Below are 14652 nucleotides of genomic sequence, written 5' to 3'. Positions count from 1 at the left end.
GCCTAGTCCTTCTTGACTTCAAGTTCAGTGCTTTCTTCACCATGGAAGGAGCACACAGAGAGTTTTCTGTGGGTAACACAACTACCCATGGGCATGGAGAGCTCCCTACTTCCCAAGGGAGCTTGGGTACAGTGGTCCATGACCACCAACCACTTTCCTACAGACAAGGTGATTAGGAAGAGGAAGCAGCACCTCCATGAAGAAGGAGGCTTGGAGGCCGTCTTGAAGAAAAGACACTTGGATTTCGTGGACATCCTTCTCTGTGCCAAGGTGAGAGGCGGCCAACCCCGGGTGGTTTGCCCTTAGGCAGGAGGAAAGCAGTTTCCCATCCCTTCTTCACTCCTTCCCTTTTTTGGCGCTTCCCCCTCTTCCCTATGTTGATGTAATGAGAGACACAAGCCAGAGTGAACGTGGGGCACCTGGCGGGAGTGGTCATTCTGATTTGAGAGGCCGTTTAGCTGGTGGGGCCAGAGTGTCTAGGTAGGGTCTCTGTGGCCCACAGGACCATTCTCAAATCTGATCTTTTCTTTTTTTTAAAATCATAAAAGTATTTTACTATTTTCCAGTTACATGTAAAGATAGTCTTCTTTTTTCTTTCTTTTAAAAAAAATTTTTTTGTGGGGCAATGAGGGTTAAGTGACTTGCCCAGGGTCACACAGCTAGTAAGTGTCAAGTGTCTGAGGCTGGATTTGAACTCAGGTCCTCCTGAATCCAGGGCCAGTGCTTTATCCACTGCACCACCTAGCTCCCCCCAAAAAGATATTTTTCAACATTTGTTTTCATAAGATTTTTAGTTCCAAATTTTTCTCCCTCCCTCCATTCCCTGCCCCCTCCCCAGGACAGAAAGCAATCTAATATTATTGTTAATAATTATAATTAATAATAATAATCTAATATATGTACCATCACATTAAACATATTTCTTCATTAGTCATGTTGTGAAAGAAGAATCAGAACAAAAAGGAAAAACCTAAAAAAAGAAAAACACACGCACACACACACAAAGTAGAAACAGTATGGTTCAATCTGTATTCAGAATCCACAGTTCTTTTTTCTGGATGTGGAGAACATTTCCCATCATGAGTCCCTTGGAATTGTCTTGGATCATTGTGTTTCTGAGAAGAGCTAAGTCTATCACAATTGATCATCATACAATGTTGCTGTTACTGTGTACAGTGTTCTCCTGGTTCTGCTCACTTCACTGAGCATCAGGTCACTTAAGTCTTTCCAGATTTTTCTGAAATCTGCCTGCTTATCATTTCTTATAGCATAGTAGTATTGCATTACATTTATATACCACAACTTGTTCAGTCATTCCCCAGTTGATGGGCATTCCCTCAATTTCCAATTCTTTGTGACCATAAGGAGAGCTGCTACAAAATATTTTTGTACATGTGGGTCCTTTTCCCTTTTTTATGATCTCTTTGGGATACAGACCCAGTAGTGGTACTACTGGGTCAAAGGGTATGCACAGTTTTATAGCCCTTTGGGCATAGTTCCAAGCTGCTCTCCAGAATGGTAGGATCAGTTCACAACTCCAACAACAATGCATTAGTGTTTCAGTTTTTCCACAGCTTCTCCAACATTTATTATTTTCCTTTTTTTGTCATATTAGCCAATCTGATAGGTATGAGCTGGTACCTCAAGGTTGTATTAATTTGCATTTCTCTAGTCAATAGTTTGAATCTGATCTTTTCATAGCTGTGATCTGCTCTCTTAGGTGTTGCCACTCATTATCATGAGCAGCTCCTGTTACTGTATTTAGCCATGGATATGTGTGTGTGTGTGTGTGCGTGTGTGCGTGTGTGTAAATCTTGTGAGCTGATTTTTGTTTGTTTTTGTTTTGTGGGCCAATGAGGGTTAAGTGACTTGCCCAGGGTCACACAGCTAGTGTCAAGTGTCTGAGGTTGGATTTGAACTCAGGTCTGCCTGAATCCAGGGCCAGTGCTTTATCCATTGAGTCACATAGCTGCCCCTTTGTGAGCTGATTTTGATACTCCCATATTTTGATAGAAATATATCCCACCTTGATGTAATGGTGCTGATATTCAACAGGGCATTTTGGGATCCATCCATGCCCTTTCACCCTTCAAGATCCTTGTCCATATCTTCCTATGAGTCCTCAGTGAGTTCACCCAAGAGGTCAGGGCATTCCTATATAGATTTCTTGAAAATCCATGGATATCAGTCAAGCATGTAGGCTGATCACTAATTATTCTCACTCTCCCTATTTTTTTTAACTCTTTATTTTTATCTTATTTAGCTTTAGTCTCCCCCTTGAGCTCCTCTCTTGGATCACTAACTGTCTTTTGGGCATCTTGAACTGAGTTTCCTGTAGCAATCTCAAATTCAACGTCTCAAACAGAACTCATAATCTCTATTTCCCAAACTACCTCTTTCCTACTTTAATAATTCAATCCAATATGCACTTTTTATTTTATTTTATTTTATTTTATTTTATTTTATTTTATTTTATTTTATTTTATTTTATTTGGTTTATCCCCCCCCCCCATTAGCCAGATTGTGAAAGAAAGCAGACAGAAACAAAACTTCCATTAAGCACTTAGTAAGTGATCACTGAGGCGTTCTGTTGGGCACTCGTGATACAAAAATAAATACGCCTTCTTTGAATGCCCAGATGGAGAGTCACCTCCTTCCAGAAACTTTCCCCGAAGCCACAGTCGACCTTGCCTTTTCCTTTGCTCCGTTTAACATTACTTTTCATTGGAGTTTGGAGTTATGAGCATTTGAGTCTTATCCCTTGAGTGGGCTGGCTGTGGGCTTTGTGAGAGCGGGGTCCGAGTCTTCTCTAAACTTCCTCCCTACCCTGGCACAAGTTCCTGCACTTGGCAGACCCTTGATAAAGGGGGGGCTGGTCCCTGACATTAGTGGCTTCTCTTCCACAGACAGAGAATGGCGACACCTTGTCGGACAAGGAGGTGAGGGCTGAGGTGGACACTTTCATGTTTGAGGGGCACGACACCACCGCCAGTGGCATCTCCTGGCTTTTCTATTCTATGGCCATGAACCCCGAGCACCAGCAGAAATGCCGGGAGGAGCTCAGGGGCATCCTTGGAGACGGGACATCAATCAGCTGGTGAGGACTGCAGGATCAGGCTCTGCTTCCGTCCCGAGTTGTCCGATTCCCGGTCTGAAGCTCCCTCTCCCGAGCCCGTCTTCAGCCTCTTCATCTCTCACTCTCCTCCGCTTCCAGGGAGCACCTGAGCCAGATGCCATACACCACCATGTGCATCAAGGAATCCCTCCGCCTCTATCCTCCGGTCCCAGTCATCTCCAGGAGGCTCAGCAAGCCCCTCACCTTCCCCGATGGTCGTTCCTTACCTGCAGGTAATAAGGGGGTTCCACAGGTTCCTTCTCCAAGCCTGTGGGGCCGGCTTCCTGGGGGAGGTTGGACTTGACAACCTTTCAAAGTGCAGTCATGAAAACTCTTCAACAAGTGAATTATAGGACCTTCCAGCTCCCACAAAGTTCCCCAGGGAAGGCAAGGGGACAAGCATTTATTAAGTATCTATCTACTGGGGGCAGCTAGGTAATGCAGTGGATAGAGTACTGGCCTTGGAGTCAGGAGGACCTGAGTTCAACAGTGTCAACCTCAGACACTTGACACTTACTAGCTGTGTGACCCTGGGCAAGTCACTTAACCCTCATTGCCCCACCAAAAAAACCAACCAAACAAATAAAGTATCTATCTACTGTGTGCCAAGCCCCACGCTGAGTGCTTTACAAATATTATATCATTTGATCCCTATGACAATCCTGGGAGGTAGGTGATATTGTTATGCTGATTTTACAGATGAGGAAACCGAGGCACAGGGTCACAAGCTAGTATCTGGAGTCAAATTTGAACTCAGGTCTTCCTGACTTATTTCAGGCTCAGTGCTCTACCTGCTGTTTCACCCCAATGCCACTTATGGCTCCAGGAAAGGGTCCCCTTCAAGGGAAGAGTGTCAGGAAAGGGTGATCAAAATGATCAGGATCAGGGAACCAAAATGAGGCCAGAAAGCCATTGACTGGAATGGGGCTGGGAATGGTTACCCCATGTAGCAGGTGAGAGATGAAATGGTTGAGGAAACAAAGGTTCAAGTTTCCAAGAAAATCAATTTATTTTAATTTTTTTTTCAGTGAGGCAATTGGGGTTAAGTGACTTGCCCAGGGTCACACAGCTAGTAAGTGTTAAGTGTCTGAGGCTGGATTTGAACTCAGGTACTCCTGACTCCAGGGCCGGTGCTCTATCCACTGCGCCACCTAGCCACCCCAAAAATCAATTTATTAAGCAATGCATGCCAACAGCCCAACAAACTGGGCCCAGGCCCCTCAGCTTTAGCACCAGACCCAGAATACAAGGCGAGACAGATTTTTATGCATTAAAAATAAGACTAATTAATTAAAAGGAAACAATTCATCAGGATATAAAATTAGGTAATCTGATTTCTAATTGGAGGAAAGATTAGGAACTTTCCAAGCTGGGAGGGGAAGAATGAACAAATACAATTCTCTGAAATCAGAAAAAGAGGCACCTCACTACCCACAAGTGTCTGTATTCAGTCAAAAGAATATGGAGGGGCAGCTAGGTGGTGCAGTGGATAAAGCACCGGCCCTGGATTCAGGAGGACCTGAGTTCAAATCCGGCCTCAGACACTTGACACTTACTAGCTGTGTGACCCTGGGCAAGTCACTTAACCCCCATTGCCCAGCAAAAAAAAAAGAAAAAAGAAAAGAACATGGAAATAAGAACTGATTAAATAATTTGAGGCCAGTTTGCAGATACACATATGTGTTGATTGAGATGCATAATTGTGAGAAAACTCCTTGCATCAGTCTTTGGATCTGACAGGATTTCTGGTCAGCATAACCCAGGTTCTTAGTTAAGGGTCTCTAAGCAGCAGACAGAGGTAGTCCAGCCTCCCAGCCACGCAGGGCTAGGTCCAAACAATGCAATAAGGTTTTCTCACAAGACAGAAATTGGACTAGACCCATAAAGGAACAGAAAGGGAACTGAGTTGGCTCCAGAATTGAATCACAAGATGGATTCCCACCATTCCCACCACCCCTTGCAGTTTTATCCCTGTACCTGGAGGAGAGAAGGGAGAAGGAATATGATCTCCGTTTTTGAATGGCTGGAGGACTGTCCCTTGCTAGATTGGCCTTATTCTTGGGGTGTGGGGGTGTAGTCTTAGATAGCATGTTTAGGTTTGATCTCAGGAAAAACTTCCTCAGAGTCAGAGAGGTCCAGAAGAGAGCTGGGCAGTCACCAGGTGTGTCAATCGTTCTGTCCTGGATTAAGAGCTGGTAGAGATCTTGGAAGCCAGAGAGCCTCTGCTGCTCATGGAGTGTGAGGGAAGCTGGTACCCTTCTCAGAATGTTGGCAATCTCTGCTGCCTCCCTGACCCAGTGATCATCAACTTGTCTCAGCGACAATAGTAAAAGTCAATGCCCCTCTGGCCCTTATGGATTTTGCCCTCTGGAGTTTACTAACCTCCTGCCCAGAGAGAGGTTTGGGGAGAGGTGACCCTGATGTCCAGGCAGAGAATACCCTTGTCCTGAGAGTGTACTTTGTTTCATCCTATTTTTTGTTCTTCCCAGTCCTGGTCTAGATTGATAGTTTCCATCTAAGCCCCGAGTGTCTCCTCTTTCTCAAGATGAGAGGAGTACATGCCAATGACTAGGCAAATTCCCCATTCTGTGTCCGTTTGCACTTCGTTAGGTTGCAGGAATCCTCACATGGGGCCAAGGAGGAAGGGAAGCCAGCATTGACAGCCAGGCTGGGTTAGTGTCAGGCTGTCTGTGGGCCATGGAGGCCCAAAGGGTAGAGGTGATCAGGAGCTAGCGGTGTGGAGAGGAAGGAGCCTAGATGGCACCTAGAAACTTGGGTTCTAGTGATACTCCTGCCCCTTACTCCAGAGGAGTCAGGTGACATCGCTGGTGTCACCTTAGGCAAGTCACTGTCACTTCAGGGCCTTTATTTCTACATCCATAAGATGAGTAGGTAGAACTCAATGAGGCTTTCTTCCAGTTCTAGGTTCTACAGTCCCATGGTCTTCTGAGGCTGAGTAGGGATTTCCAAGGGCCTAGTCACTCACTCGATCCCAACCTGACCTCCCCTAACCTTTGACCCTGATGCACTGGCTGCTTGTATCACCCCCTCCCAACCCCCAGTCATGGCTGGAGATGGTGAGGTGCCAGTGGGATCTGGTTAGGTCCTAGAAGCTTTTATCACTCAGAACCTATAGGGATATTAGCCCTTCTGCTGACCAAATAGCCAAGCTTACTGCCTGCCTGCCTCCTGCCATGAAACTAGGCCTTAGATCACTCCCAGGCTGGTGGCCCGAGGGCCCAGCACCTAAGTGTTATTAGACAGAACAGTGGATAAAGTGTCGGATGTGGTCTGCCGCAGATGCTTTACTAGCTGTGTGACCCTGAGCAAGTCACTTAACTTTTGCCTACTTCAGTTTTCTGATGATAATAGGGTCCAATGAGATAATGTGGAAAGCGCTTTATTAACTAACCTTAAAGTGCTATATAGAAGCTAGTCATTGTTATTGCTGTTGTTATTGTTGGGGAGAGCAAGTCTTTGTATCTCTCCGGCTGTTTCTTTTTTGTCTCTCCAGGAGCAATGGTCTCTCTCAACATATACGCCCTTCACCACAATCCCAGCGTGTGGCCGGAGCCAGAGGTGTGTCTGCCCCCTAGAGGGGATGGGGGCGAAGGTTCCATTAGAATTCTTGGCCAGGAGCTGGCCGGGACATTTGCTGAGGCTCCCTTGAAATGTGGAGTAGGGAGGGTGACAGAGTCTTCTGTCTGCAGCCACAAAGGCCAATCCCCTCATTTTACAGATGAGGGAACTGAGGCCTAGAAAGGCGATGTGACCATTGAGCATCCAGGGCAGGGGTGCCCCTGCATTTGCAGCTGATGAAACCAGCTCCGTGTCATGCTTTGCTTCAGTAGCCTTGGATTAAGAGCAGAAAAGGTGGATAGTGGGGGGGGGGGTGAGGGGAGGGTCCCCGGTGACCAGAACCCACAGGTTAGAAGTGAAGGAATCCTCATCAAATGGGCAAGAGTGTCTAGTGTAGCAGCCAATGAGACATCAAAAAGGCAAACCCTGGGGTCCAAGCTGGATATGGAGAAAAGCAAATCTGGAGGTGGGGGGAGATGGACTATGGGATCAGAGATGGATCAGGGCACTTAAGGTCACCATGAAGGTTAAGAGCAGCCTTAGGATGGAAGTGAGAGAGGCAGGACAGGTGGTTGTAGTTGGGAAGAGGAATTTCAGACTTCATAATTTTGGCCATGGTGCAGTTCAGAGAGATGGGGAGGTCTGAGGTTGACATGAATATTGAAACACAAGAAGATGAGGGTAGGGAAAGAGGTAAGGAGGATGACTGGGAGCTGGGTGCTAAGCTCATTGAGCAAGTTGGGAGAACAGTCAAGTGGTTGGCACAAGATGGCATCACAACCAAGTGGAGATCTCAGACGACCAAAGGATTCCAAAGGTTGGAGGTTGGAGGTTGCCTGGAGTTGGTAGAAGGGTGGGGAAGGGGAGGAGAATTATCTTCCTCCCATGTCTTTGGCCTGTGAGCCAAGGAAAGTAGGAGCTCCCCCCAACCTCCCACTGATGCTGGCATTGATTGACAGGTGTTCGATCCTCTCCGATTCTCCCCAGAGAACTCTGCCTTCCGCCACACCCACTCCTTCCTTCCCTTTTCTGCTGGTTCCAGGTGGGTTTTTCTGGGAGATAATCTGTGCATGTATGTACATATGTGTGCAAGTATATGTGTGCATGTGATTACATGTGCTTGTGGGTAGATCACTCCACATCTACATACATCTTTAGCTGTGACCTCTCACCTGAACCCCAAACCCACATGTATTTTCTGCTGCCTCCAGAGCTGTTGGCTGCTTAATCACAGTCTGCTCCAAACAGAGACCATCTTCTTCTCCTAGGCAGCTAGGTAATGCAGTGGTTAGAGCACTGGGCCTGGAGTCAAGAAGATTTGAGTTCAAATTCAGCCTCAGACACTTATTTGTTGTGTGACCCTGGGCAAGTCACCTAACCTCTGTCTGCCTCACGTTTCTCTACTGTAAAATGGAGAACAAATGGGATAATATTTGTAAAGAGCTTAACAGTGCTTGGCACATAGTAGATGCTTGTTCCCTTTCCCTTTTTCCTCCCATCAGCTTCAGAGGAAGGCTTCTAGGCTGGCAACCTCAATGGCATCTTCCCCACCCCTGCCCTCTTCTGTACCACACACTGGCAGTTGCCAAGGCCTGCTGACAAAAGCCTCATATCTGACCCTTTCTATCTCTACGACCACGGCACCAGCTCTGACTCCATCCCCCTTCCCTGTCCAATCCAGCTTGGGCTCCTGGGTAGGGAGACACTAATTACAAAAAGGAAACCCAGACAAGACAGAGTGTGGCTGAGACAACGTGGGTAGCATTGGCTCCTACACAGGAGGGATCAGTGGTGACTGGAAGTCAGGGAGGACTCCCTGGAAGAGGTGGGCCTTGGAGGATGGGGAGGACGGGGACAGATGGAAAGAAGAGTGACCTGAGTCCAAAGAGAGCTCTGTGTGTGTGTGTGTGTGTGTGTGTGTGTGTGTGTGGTGGAGCAGACTGTGAGGGCGAGGAGACGAAGGTGGGAATTCAGGGCTGGGGAGGTGGGCTGGGCATAGAGATAGGCAGCAGAAGACCCCAAGGTCCTGAACCTCTGCTGAGCTTGTGGGTTCCTCTTCTCGCTGCCCACGGCGTCCCTAGGAATTGCATCGGGCAGCAGTTTGCCATGATCGAGATGAAGGTGGCTATGTCTCTGACCCTGCTCCACTTCCACCTGGCCCCTGATGACGCTCAGCCTCCAGAGTGCTTCCCCAGGGTGGTCCTCAGATCCAAGACCGGGATCCACCTGAAGCTGACGAGGCTCTGAGGATGCCACCCTGAAGGAGGAAGATGGCCGTCCTTCTCCTAATCCCGCCCCTCGCCCCTCCCCCTCCCCTTCTCAACCTCTCTCCTCCCATTCCCTCCTCCACTTCCTCCTCCACTCCCTCCCCTCTCTCCTCCCCTCCCCCATTCCCTTGCCCCTCTCCCCAACCTTGACCTAGCCAGCCAGCCCTGCCCTGGCTCAGCTGGGGCTGGGGGGGTGTGTTTGTGTACCTATCCTCCGCCCCACCTCCATCCTCCTCTGTTTACCCACAAATACTTTTATCTGTAATAAAAATTCAATCACCGGATCACAGGTCTATGGCTTTCTGTGGGGGATGGGTGGCTGTGGGCAAAGGGAAGAAGAGGAGACATCAATTAGGAAAAGAGGGAAGTATGCGGGAGGATGGGGACACTGGCAGGGTAGACCCCAGAGCAGGGAAAGCAAGGAATGAAGCACTCTTGGAGGACTGGACAGGGACAGATAGTTCATTTTCTTTCTTTCTTTTTTTTTTTTTTAGGGCAATGAGGGTTAAGTGACTTGCCCAGGGTCACACAGCTAGTAAGTGTCAAGTGTCTGAGGCCTGATTTGAACTCAGGTCCTCCTGAATCCAGGGCCGGTGCTCTATACACTGTGCCACCTAGCTCCCTGATGATTCATTTTCTGGTGCTGTCCAATGAGAGTCACCTAGCAGAGGGAGCTGTCCTATCGCCTGCCCCTTACCTTGACACCTATAACATGGCAGACTCGTGTTCATGTGGGAAAGAGTAGGGGATGTTAGTGCCTGGCAAGGTTGGTGTGAGTCAGCAGTGTGAGGCTAAAATCCCCAATTACCCCTTGGTGCTAGATTATTAATAACATATTATATTATATGATTATATTATATTCATATGAATTGTTATTAATAACACTATTAATAAGGCTGATTCTTTCCAAATTATTCTCTCCATAGCTTGTTGGTACATGGTTGTTTGCACACCGTCTCCTTTGTTAGACTGTGAGCTCCTTGTATCTCCAGTGCCTGGAACATAGTAGATGGTTAAAAACTGTTAATCAACTGACTGAGTGGTGAAGGGGAGAGAGGGCATTTGATTTGGAGTGAGAAGAGGCAGGTTCGAATTCTGCCTCATACAACCTTTGTGTTCCTGGCCCCCTCTAAGGCCGCAGTTCCTTGCACACACATGCACACACATGCCACTACAAAATGAGGCGCCAGATGGCTTCAATGGTCTATTTCAGCTCCAGATCCAGTGAATGGCACCCAGAAAAAGAAGGTGAGTGCATCCACTGGAATTCAAGGAACTCAACCATGTGGAGGCAGAGGGAGATGTGCTGGGGAAAGAACGTGCTCCAAGTTGGGGTACAAGTGTATACCCCAAGAATGGGCTTGGCTGAGGACAGGCGATTGGTGCCAGAGGTGGGAGGGGACATTCCTAATCCGAGAAGTTCTCAGGGTCATTTATGGATACCAAGCTTGAGTGAGCTCAGGTAGGTGGAGTTTCTTTATTGAGAGCCCAAACCGGGAGATCTAAGTTAACTCTCTAAGGCAAATTACTCACTGCAGCCGGTCAAGAGTTTTATCCAATAGGAAGCTTCCAGCGTCGTCTGCCTGACCCAGGATTAACATGGGTCAGAACAGTGGAAAAGTATGAAAGTACGATCCTATCTGTTTTTGCCCATGTGCTTTTATGGACATAGCAGCATCACTTAGCTGGCATTGTAGGGATAACCACAAACAACAGAAAGTTTGCAATGATCCCTACTGGGAAATCTTAACTATTTAGTTCAATCTAGAAAGTTTTAGTCCAATTCAGCTCAGCAAAGGTCCAGGGATTATGCACACACATGCCACGATGCTGCTGTTTGCCAGACAAGTATCTTTGAAAGGCACCCTATTCCACCACTGCAGTCAACGAGAGCCTGTAGAAAGGATCCCTGTCCTGACAGGAAGGCTTACCCATTCCTCTTCCTGGCCCAATGGAAAGATCACTGGCCTGTATTCAAATCCTACCCTTGACAAGACCTGTGTTCGGATCCTACCTCTTATCCTTACTGTCTTTGTGATGTTGGGCAAGTCACTTGATATATATGCCTCAGTTTCCTCATCTTCAAAATAAAGGGGCTGGACTAGATGGCTTTTCATGTGCTGTATAGCTCTAGGTGTGTGCCTCTACACCGCACCCCATTCCCAGGCTGGCCCCTCCTTTGCAGATACATTTGTGGGTCTCTCCAGTGAGGGGGCAGATCTTTCCCCTTCTGAGTGAAATTGCAAAATACTTTCCCTCTCTACCTATGGACCGCTTAGTTGTTCCATGAGTTCTGGAAGGCTTAGCACTGTCCCCTTTGCCCCACCACCCCAGGAGGTGACTTAGGTGCTCCCTCAGACTCCAAATCCCAGATGATTTTTCTGTTTTCCTGATTTCCCCAGTGCCCTGAATGTGAGTGGAGGCAGTGAACTCTGGTTTGTGACTGGGGCCAAGTCTGCTGACAGAGGCTATAAAGATCCTGGTATAAAGGATGGAAGAGACAAGAATGCGCTAGGTGGGGCAGAGAGTGTGACTGGGGCAGTGGCATCATGAGCTCTCTGCTCTCCTCTGACTGGCTCAGGGACAATACATCTGGGTTTCTCTCGACCTTCCTGCTGGGTCTGGGCCTGCTGATGCTGAAGGGGGTCCAGTTGTACCTGCGCAGGCAGAGGCTGCTTCGAGATTTCCAGAGTTTTCCAGGCCCTTCTTCCCACTGGCTCTATGGGAACGTGTTGGAGGTAGGTGAGGTCCTGGGAGGAGGCAGTGTGGCTGCGATTGGATGTGAGAGGCATCTGTCCATCTGCTCATCTATGGAGGGTCCTGTGTAGGCATAGGGGCTGGGACTTGAAGCGTCAGCCATAGAGTCTGAGGTGGGAGACCCTTCAGAGGCACCGAGTCCAGCCAAGGCTTCAGCAGGGATGTTCTCTGCAATTCCCCTGACCATGGTCATCAAGCCTTCACCAGACAAAGAATGGAGAAGCCTAAAGGAAATCATCCATCCGGGAGCCTTTAGAGACCATGGCCCAGCGAGGCAGGGAGCTGGACTCTATGGCCTTCAAGGTTGCTTTCAGCTCAAAATTTGTGATTTTAGTATTTAGTCCAACTTCCCCACTTGGTGGATGAGGAAAACAAGGGCCGTGTCTGTTAGTCAGTCAGTCAAAGAGCATTTAGTAAACAGCTGTAGTGCTGGGCATTTGGACTCAAACTGACTTTCCCAAATGACAGAACTATCTACAGACAGAACTAGGATTAGAATCCAGATGATCTGGATCTTTCTCCTACACTACAGCTGCTCCATCCTTCAAATGCTTCCAGTGACGGGGAGCTCACTACCTTACATGTAGTATATTCCATTGTCAGCTCTCATTCTCAGAATGTTTGACCAGACATTGAGCCAGAAAAAGACTTTTTGTACTGGTCGTCCCTCTGGGGCCACACAGTCCCTCTCTTATGTGATAGCCCTCCGAGTATTTGAAGAGATCTGTTCTTTGTCCCCCTGAGCCTTGTCTTAGTGAGATGTCATCTTTCTCTCCTCCAGAATTCGAGGGCTCATAGTCTCCCTGGTAGTCCTGACTTCATTATCCCTTGGGTGATTGTCTTATCTGCCCCATCGGAACACTGAGATCTGCGAGGAAACAGGCCCTATTTCCTTCATCTGTGTTTTCTACCCCTGTCTTCCCCCACCCTCCCAATTCCAAACACTAAGCTCTCACTAGGTGCTTAATAAATGTTGGTGGAATGAATGTTGGGGGCTCACTCTATTCTCCCTTCTTGCCTTTTCAAGGGGAAGCTCATAGGGCATAATGTTCATCCAAAAGAAATGAATCATGAATGATGAAATTAAGCTTGGGGTCTATCCAAAGACCTCTCAGATTTCACAAGCCACTCCCAAATCATGGAAGCGGGGGCACCCTGGACCCTGAACCCCTGCCAGGTTGTTCCTACCTTTCTTGGCTTGGTCCCAGTCTGTTGCCTATGGCAACCTTGCCAACTTACCATAGACAAGAATGATCTCAGATTGGCAACTCTGTTACCTGAGCCAATGAGAGATGCTCTGCCTAGAATAAGGCACCAAGACTGCCAGGCTGTTTGGTACCCAAGGGATTTTGGTAGATGTTTAGCAGATACACTCTAATAGCCAGATGATCACCCCATGGTATCTGGAAACAAAGTGTCAGAGAGCTTTAGTCTCAGGATGGAGCAAGAGGACTCAGGAGAATTCTTTTTGCTTTCACTAGACCTGTGATTTCATCAGGGCAAAGAGCTCTCTGTAAGGCCCCCCCCCCCTTCTCCCAAAAGAGAGCAGTACTTTCTCTAACTCCTAGAATTAGAGAATCACCTTGGGGCCTTGAGAAGTGAAGTGACTTCTCCAGGGTCACCCAGCCAGGATGTGAAAGAAGGACCCAAACCCAGCTATTCCTGTCTCTAATATCAGCTGGCTACAAAGCCACACTAGCTCTCTGAGGGGTTGTAAGAGACTATTTGCCCAGTGTCTGGACTGCACCCAAAGAGAATCCTACCACGAATGACTCCAACTCATGCCATACTTAAACTTCTTAGCTTACAAAGCCCTGCTGCAGATGATGGCATAGCTAGGTGGCACAGTGGATAGAGTGCCGGGGGCGTGGAGTCACGAAGACTCATTTTCATGGGTTCAAATCCCGCTTCAGATGCTTATTAGCTGTGTGACCTTAGGCAAGTCCACTTAACCGTGTTTGCCTTAGTTTCTTCATCTGTAAAATGAGTGAGAAAAGGAAATGGCAAACCACTCCAGTAGCTTTGCCAAGAAAACCCCAAATGACGTCATGGAGAGTTGGGCACCACAGAAATGACTGAACAACAATTCATTGCAGATGGCATCTCATTGGATAATCATGAGGATGCCCATGAAATTGTCAGGACAGGAATGTTATTTCCATTTTACAGATGAGATAAGTGAGAGTCAAGTTACTTACCCTTCAAATGATATAGAATTTCAGAATTGGAAGTTGTAATTTTCTAAAATTAATTTTTGTGTGTGCGAGAAATGATTATTTATTCTTTTTTCCTCTTTTTTTATTTGTTTGTTTTGTGGAGGCAATTGGGGCTAAGTGACTTGCCTAGGGTCACACAGCTAGTATTAAGTGTCTGAGGTCGGATTTGAACTCAGATCCTCCTGACTCCAGGGCTGGTGCTCTATCTGCTGAGCCACCTAGCTGCCCCTCATTGGTAACTTTTGAGAGAACTGTTTTGGTTGAATGAGGAATCAGATTGTGGAAGTTTAAGAATATAGTGAGAGAAGTAGAGATACCCAATACCTAGCCAAAGCCAAGCTCAATACTTCCAATAACGTTTAACAACAGAAGGGGAAGGTAGGAATATCACCTCCTTATTTCTGAAGGCTACGCCCTTCCTAATGTAATTGAAGTCACATTACCACTTTTGGCTGCCAAACCATACTGATGACTCATGTTGGGTCAGCTTCCATATGAAATTATTATAGTTGGTGTTGATGTTGTTTTTGCTGTCCATTTCCCATTGTTTTTTTTTTTCTTTCTTTCTTTCTTTTTTTTTTTGATGAGGCAATTGGGGTTAAGTGACTTGCCCAGGGTCACACAGCTAGTAAGTGTTAAGTGTCTGAGGCTGGATTTGAACTCAGGTCCTCCTGAATCCAGGGCCAGTGCTCTATCCACTGTGCCACCTAGCTGCCCC

At 47.3% G+C, this 14652-nt stretch overlaps 2 protein-coding genes across 4 annotated transcripts in view; both read left to right on the top strand.

Moving 5' to 3' along the window:
- LOC122725529 (cytochrome P450 4A6-like) overlaps window positions 1–9245 on the top strand; it is a 42957-nt gene extending 33712 nt beyond the window's left edge. The window contains exons 7-12 of one of the 3 annotated variants that reach the window (XM_043962677.1): window positions 164–270; window positions 2907–3097; window positions 3215–3348; window positions 6630–6694; window positions 7654–7736; window positions 8776–9245. In XM_043962677.1, coding sequence (XP_043818612.1) covers window positions 164–270; window positions 2907–3097; window positions 3215–3348; window positions 6630–6694; window positions 7654–7736; window positions 8776–8941 — 746 coding nt within the window. In that variant the 3' untranslated portion in view covers window positions 8942–9245. The remainder of the gene's footprint in view (window positions 1–163; window positions 271–2906; window positions 3098–3214; window positions 3349–6629; window positions 6695–7653; window positions 7737–8775) is intronic. The other 2 variants (XM_043962678.1, XM_043962679.1) reach the window with 2 other exon arrangements.
- A 2265-nt stretch (window positions 9246–11510) lies between these two features.
- The window catches only part of LOC122755383 (cytochrome P450 4A11-like), a 35198-nt gene continuing 32056 nt past the window's right edge, over window positions 11511–14652 (top strand). The window contains exon 1 of the mRNA XM_044003757.1: window positions 11511–11699. Coding sequence (XP_043859692.1) covers window positions 11511–11699 — 189 coding nt within the window. The remainder of the gene's footprint in view (window positions 11700–14652) is intronic.

Source organism: Dromiciops gliroides, chromosome 4 (assembly GCF_019393635.1).
Source record: "Dromiciops gliroides isolate mDroGli1 chromosome 4, mDroGli1.pri, whole genome shotgun sequence".
Classification (NCBI taxonomy): Eukaryota; Metazoa; Chordata; class Mammalia; order Microbiotheria; family Microbiotheriidae; genus Dromiciops; species Dromiciops gliroides.
Note: the sequence above shows the minus strand (reverse complement) of the source record. Positions and strands in the feature narration are given on the sequence as shown.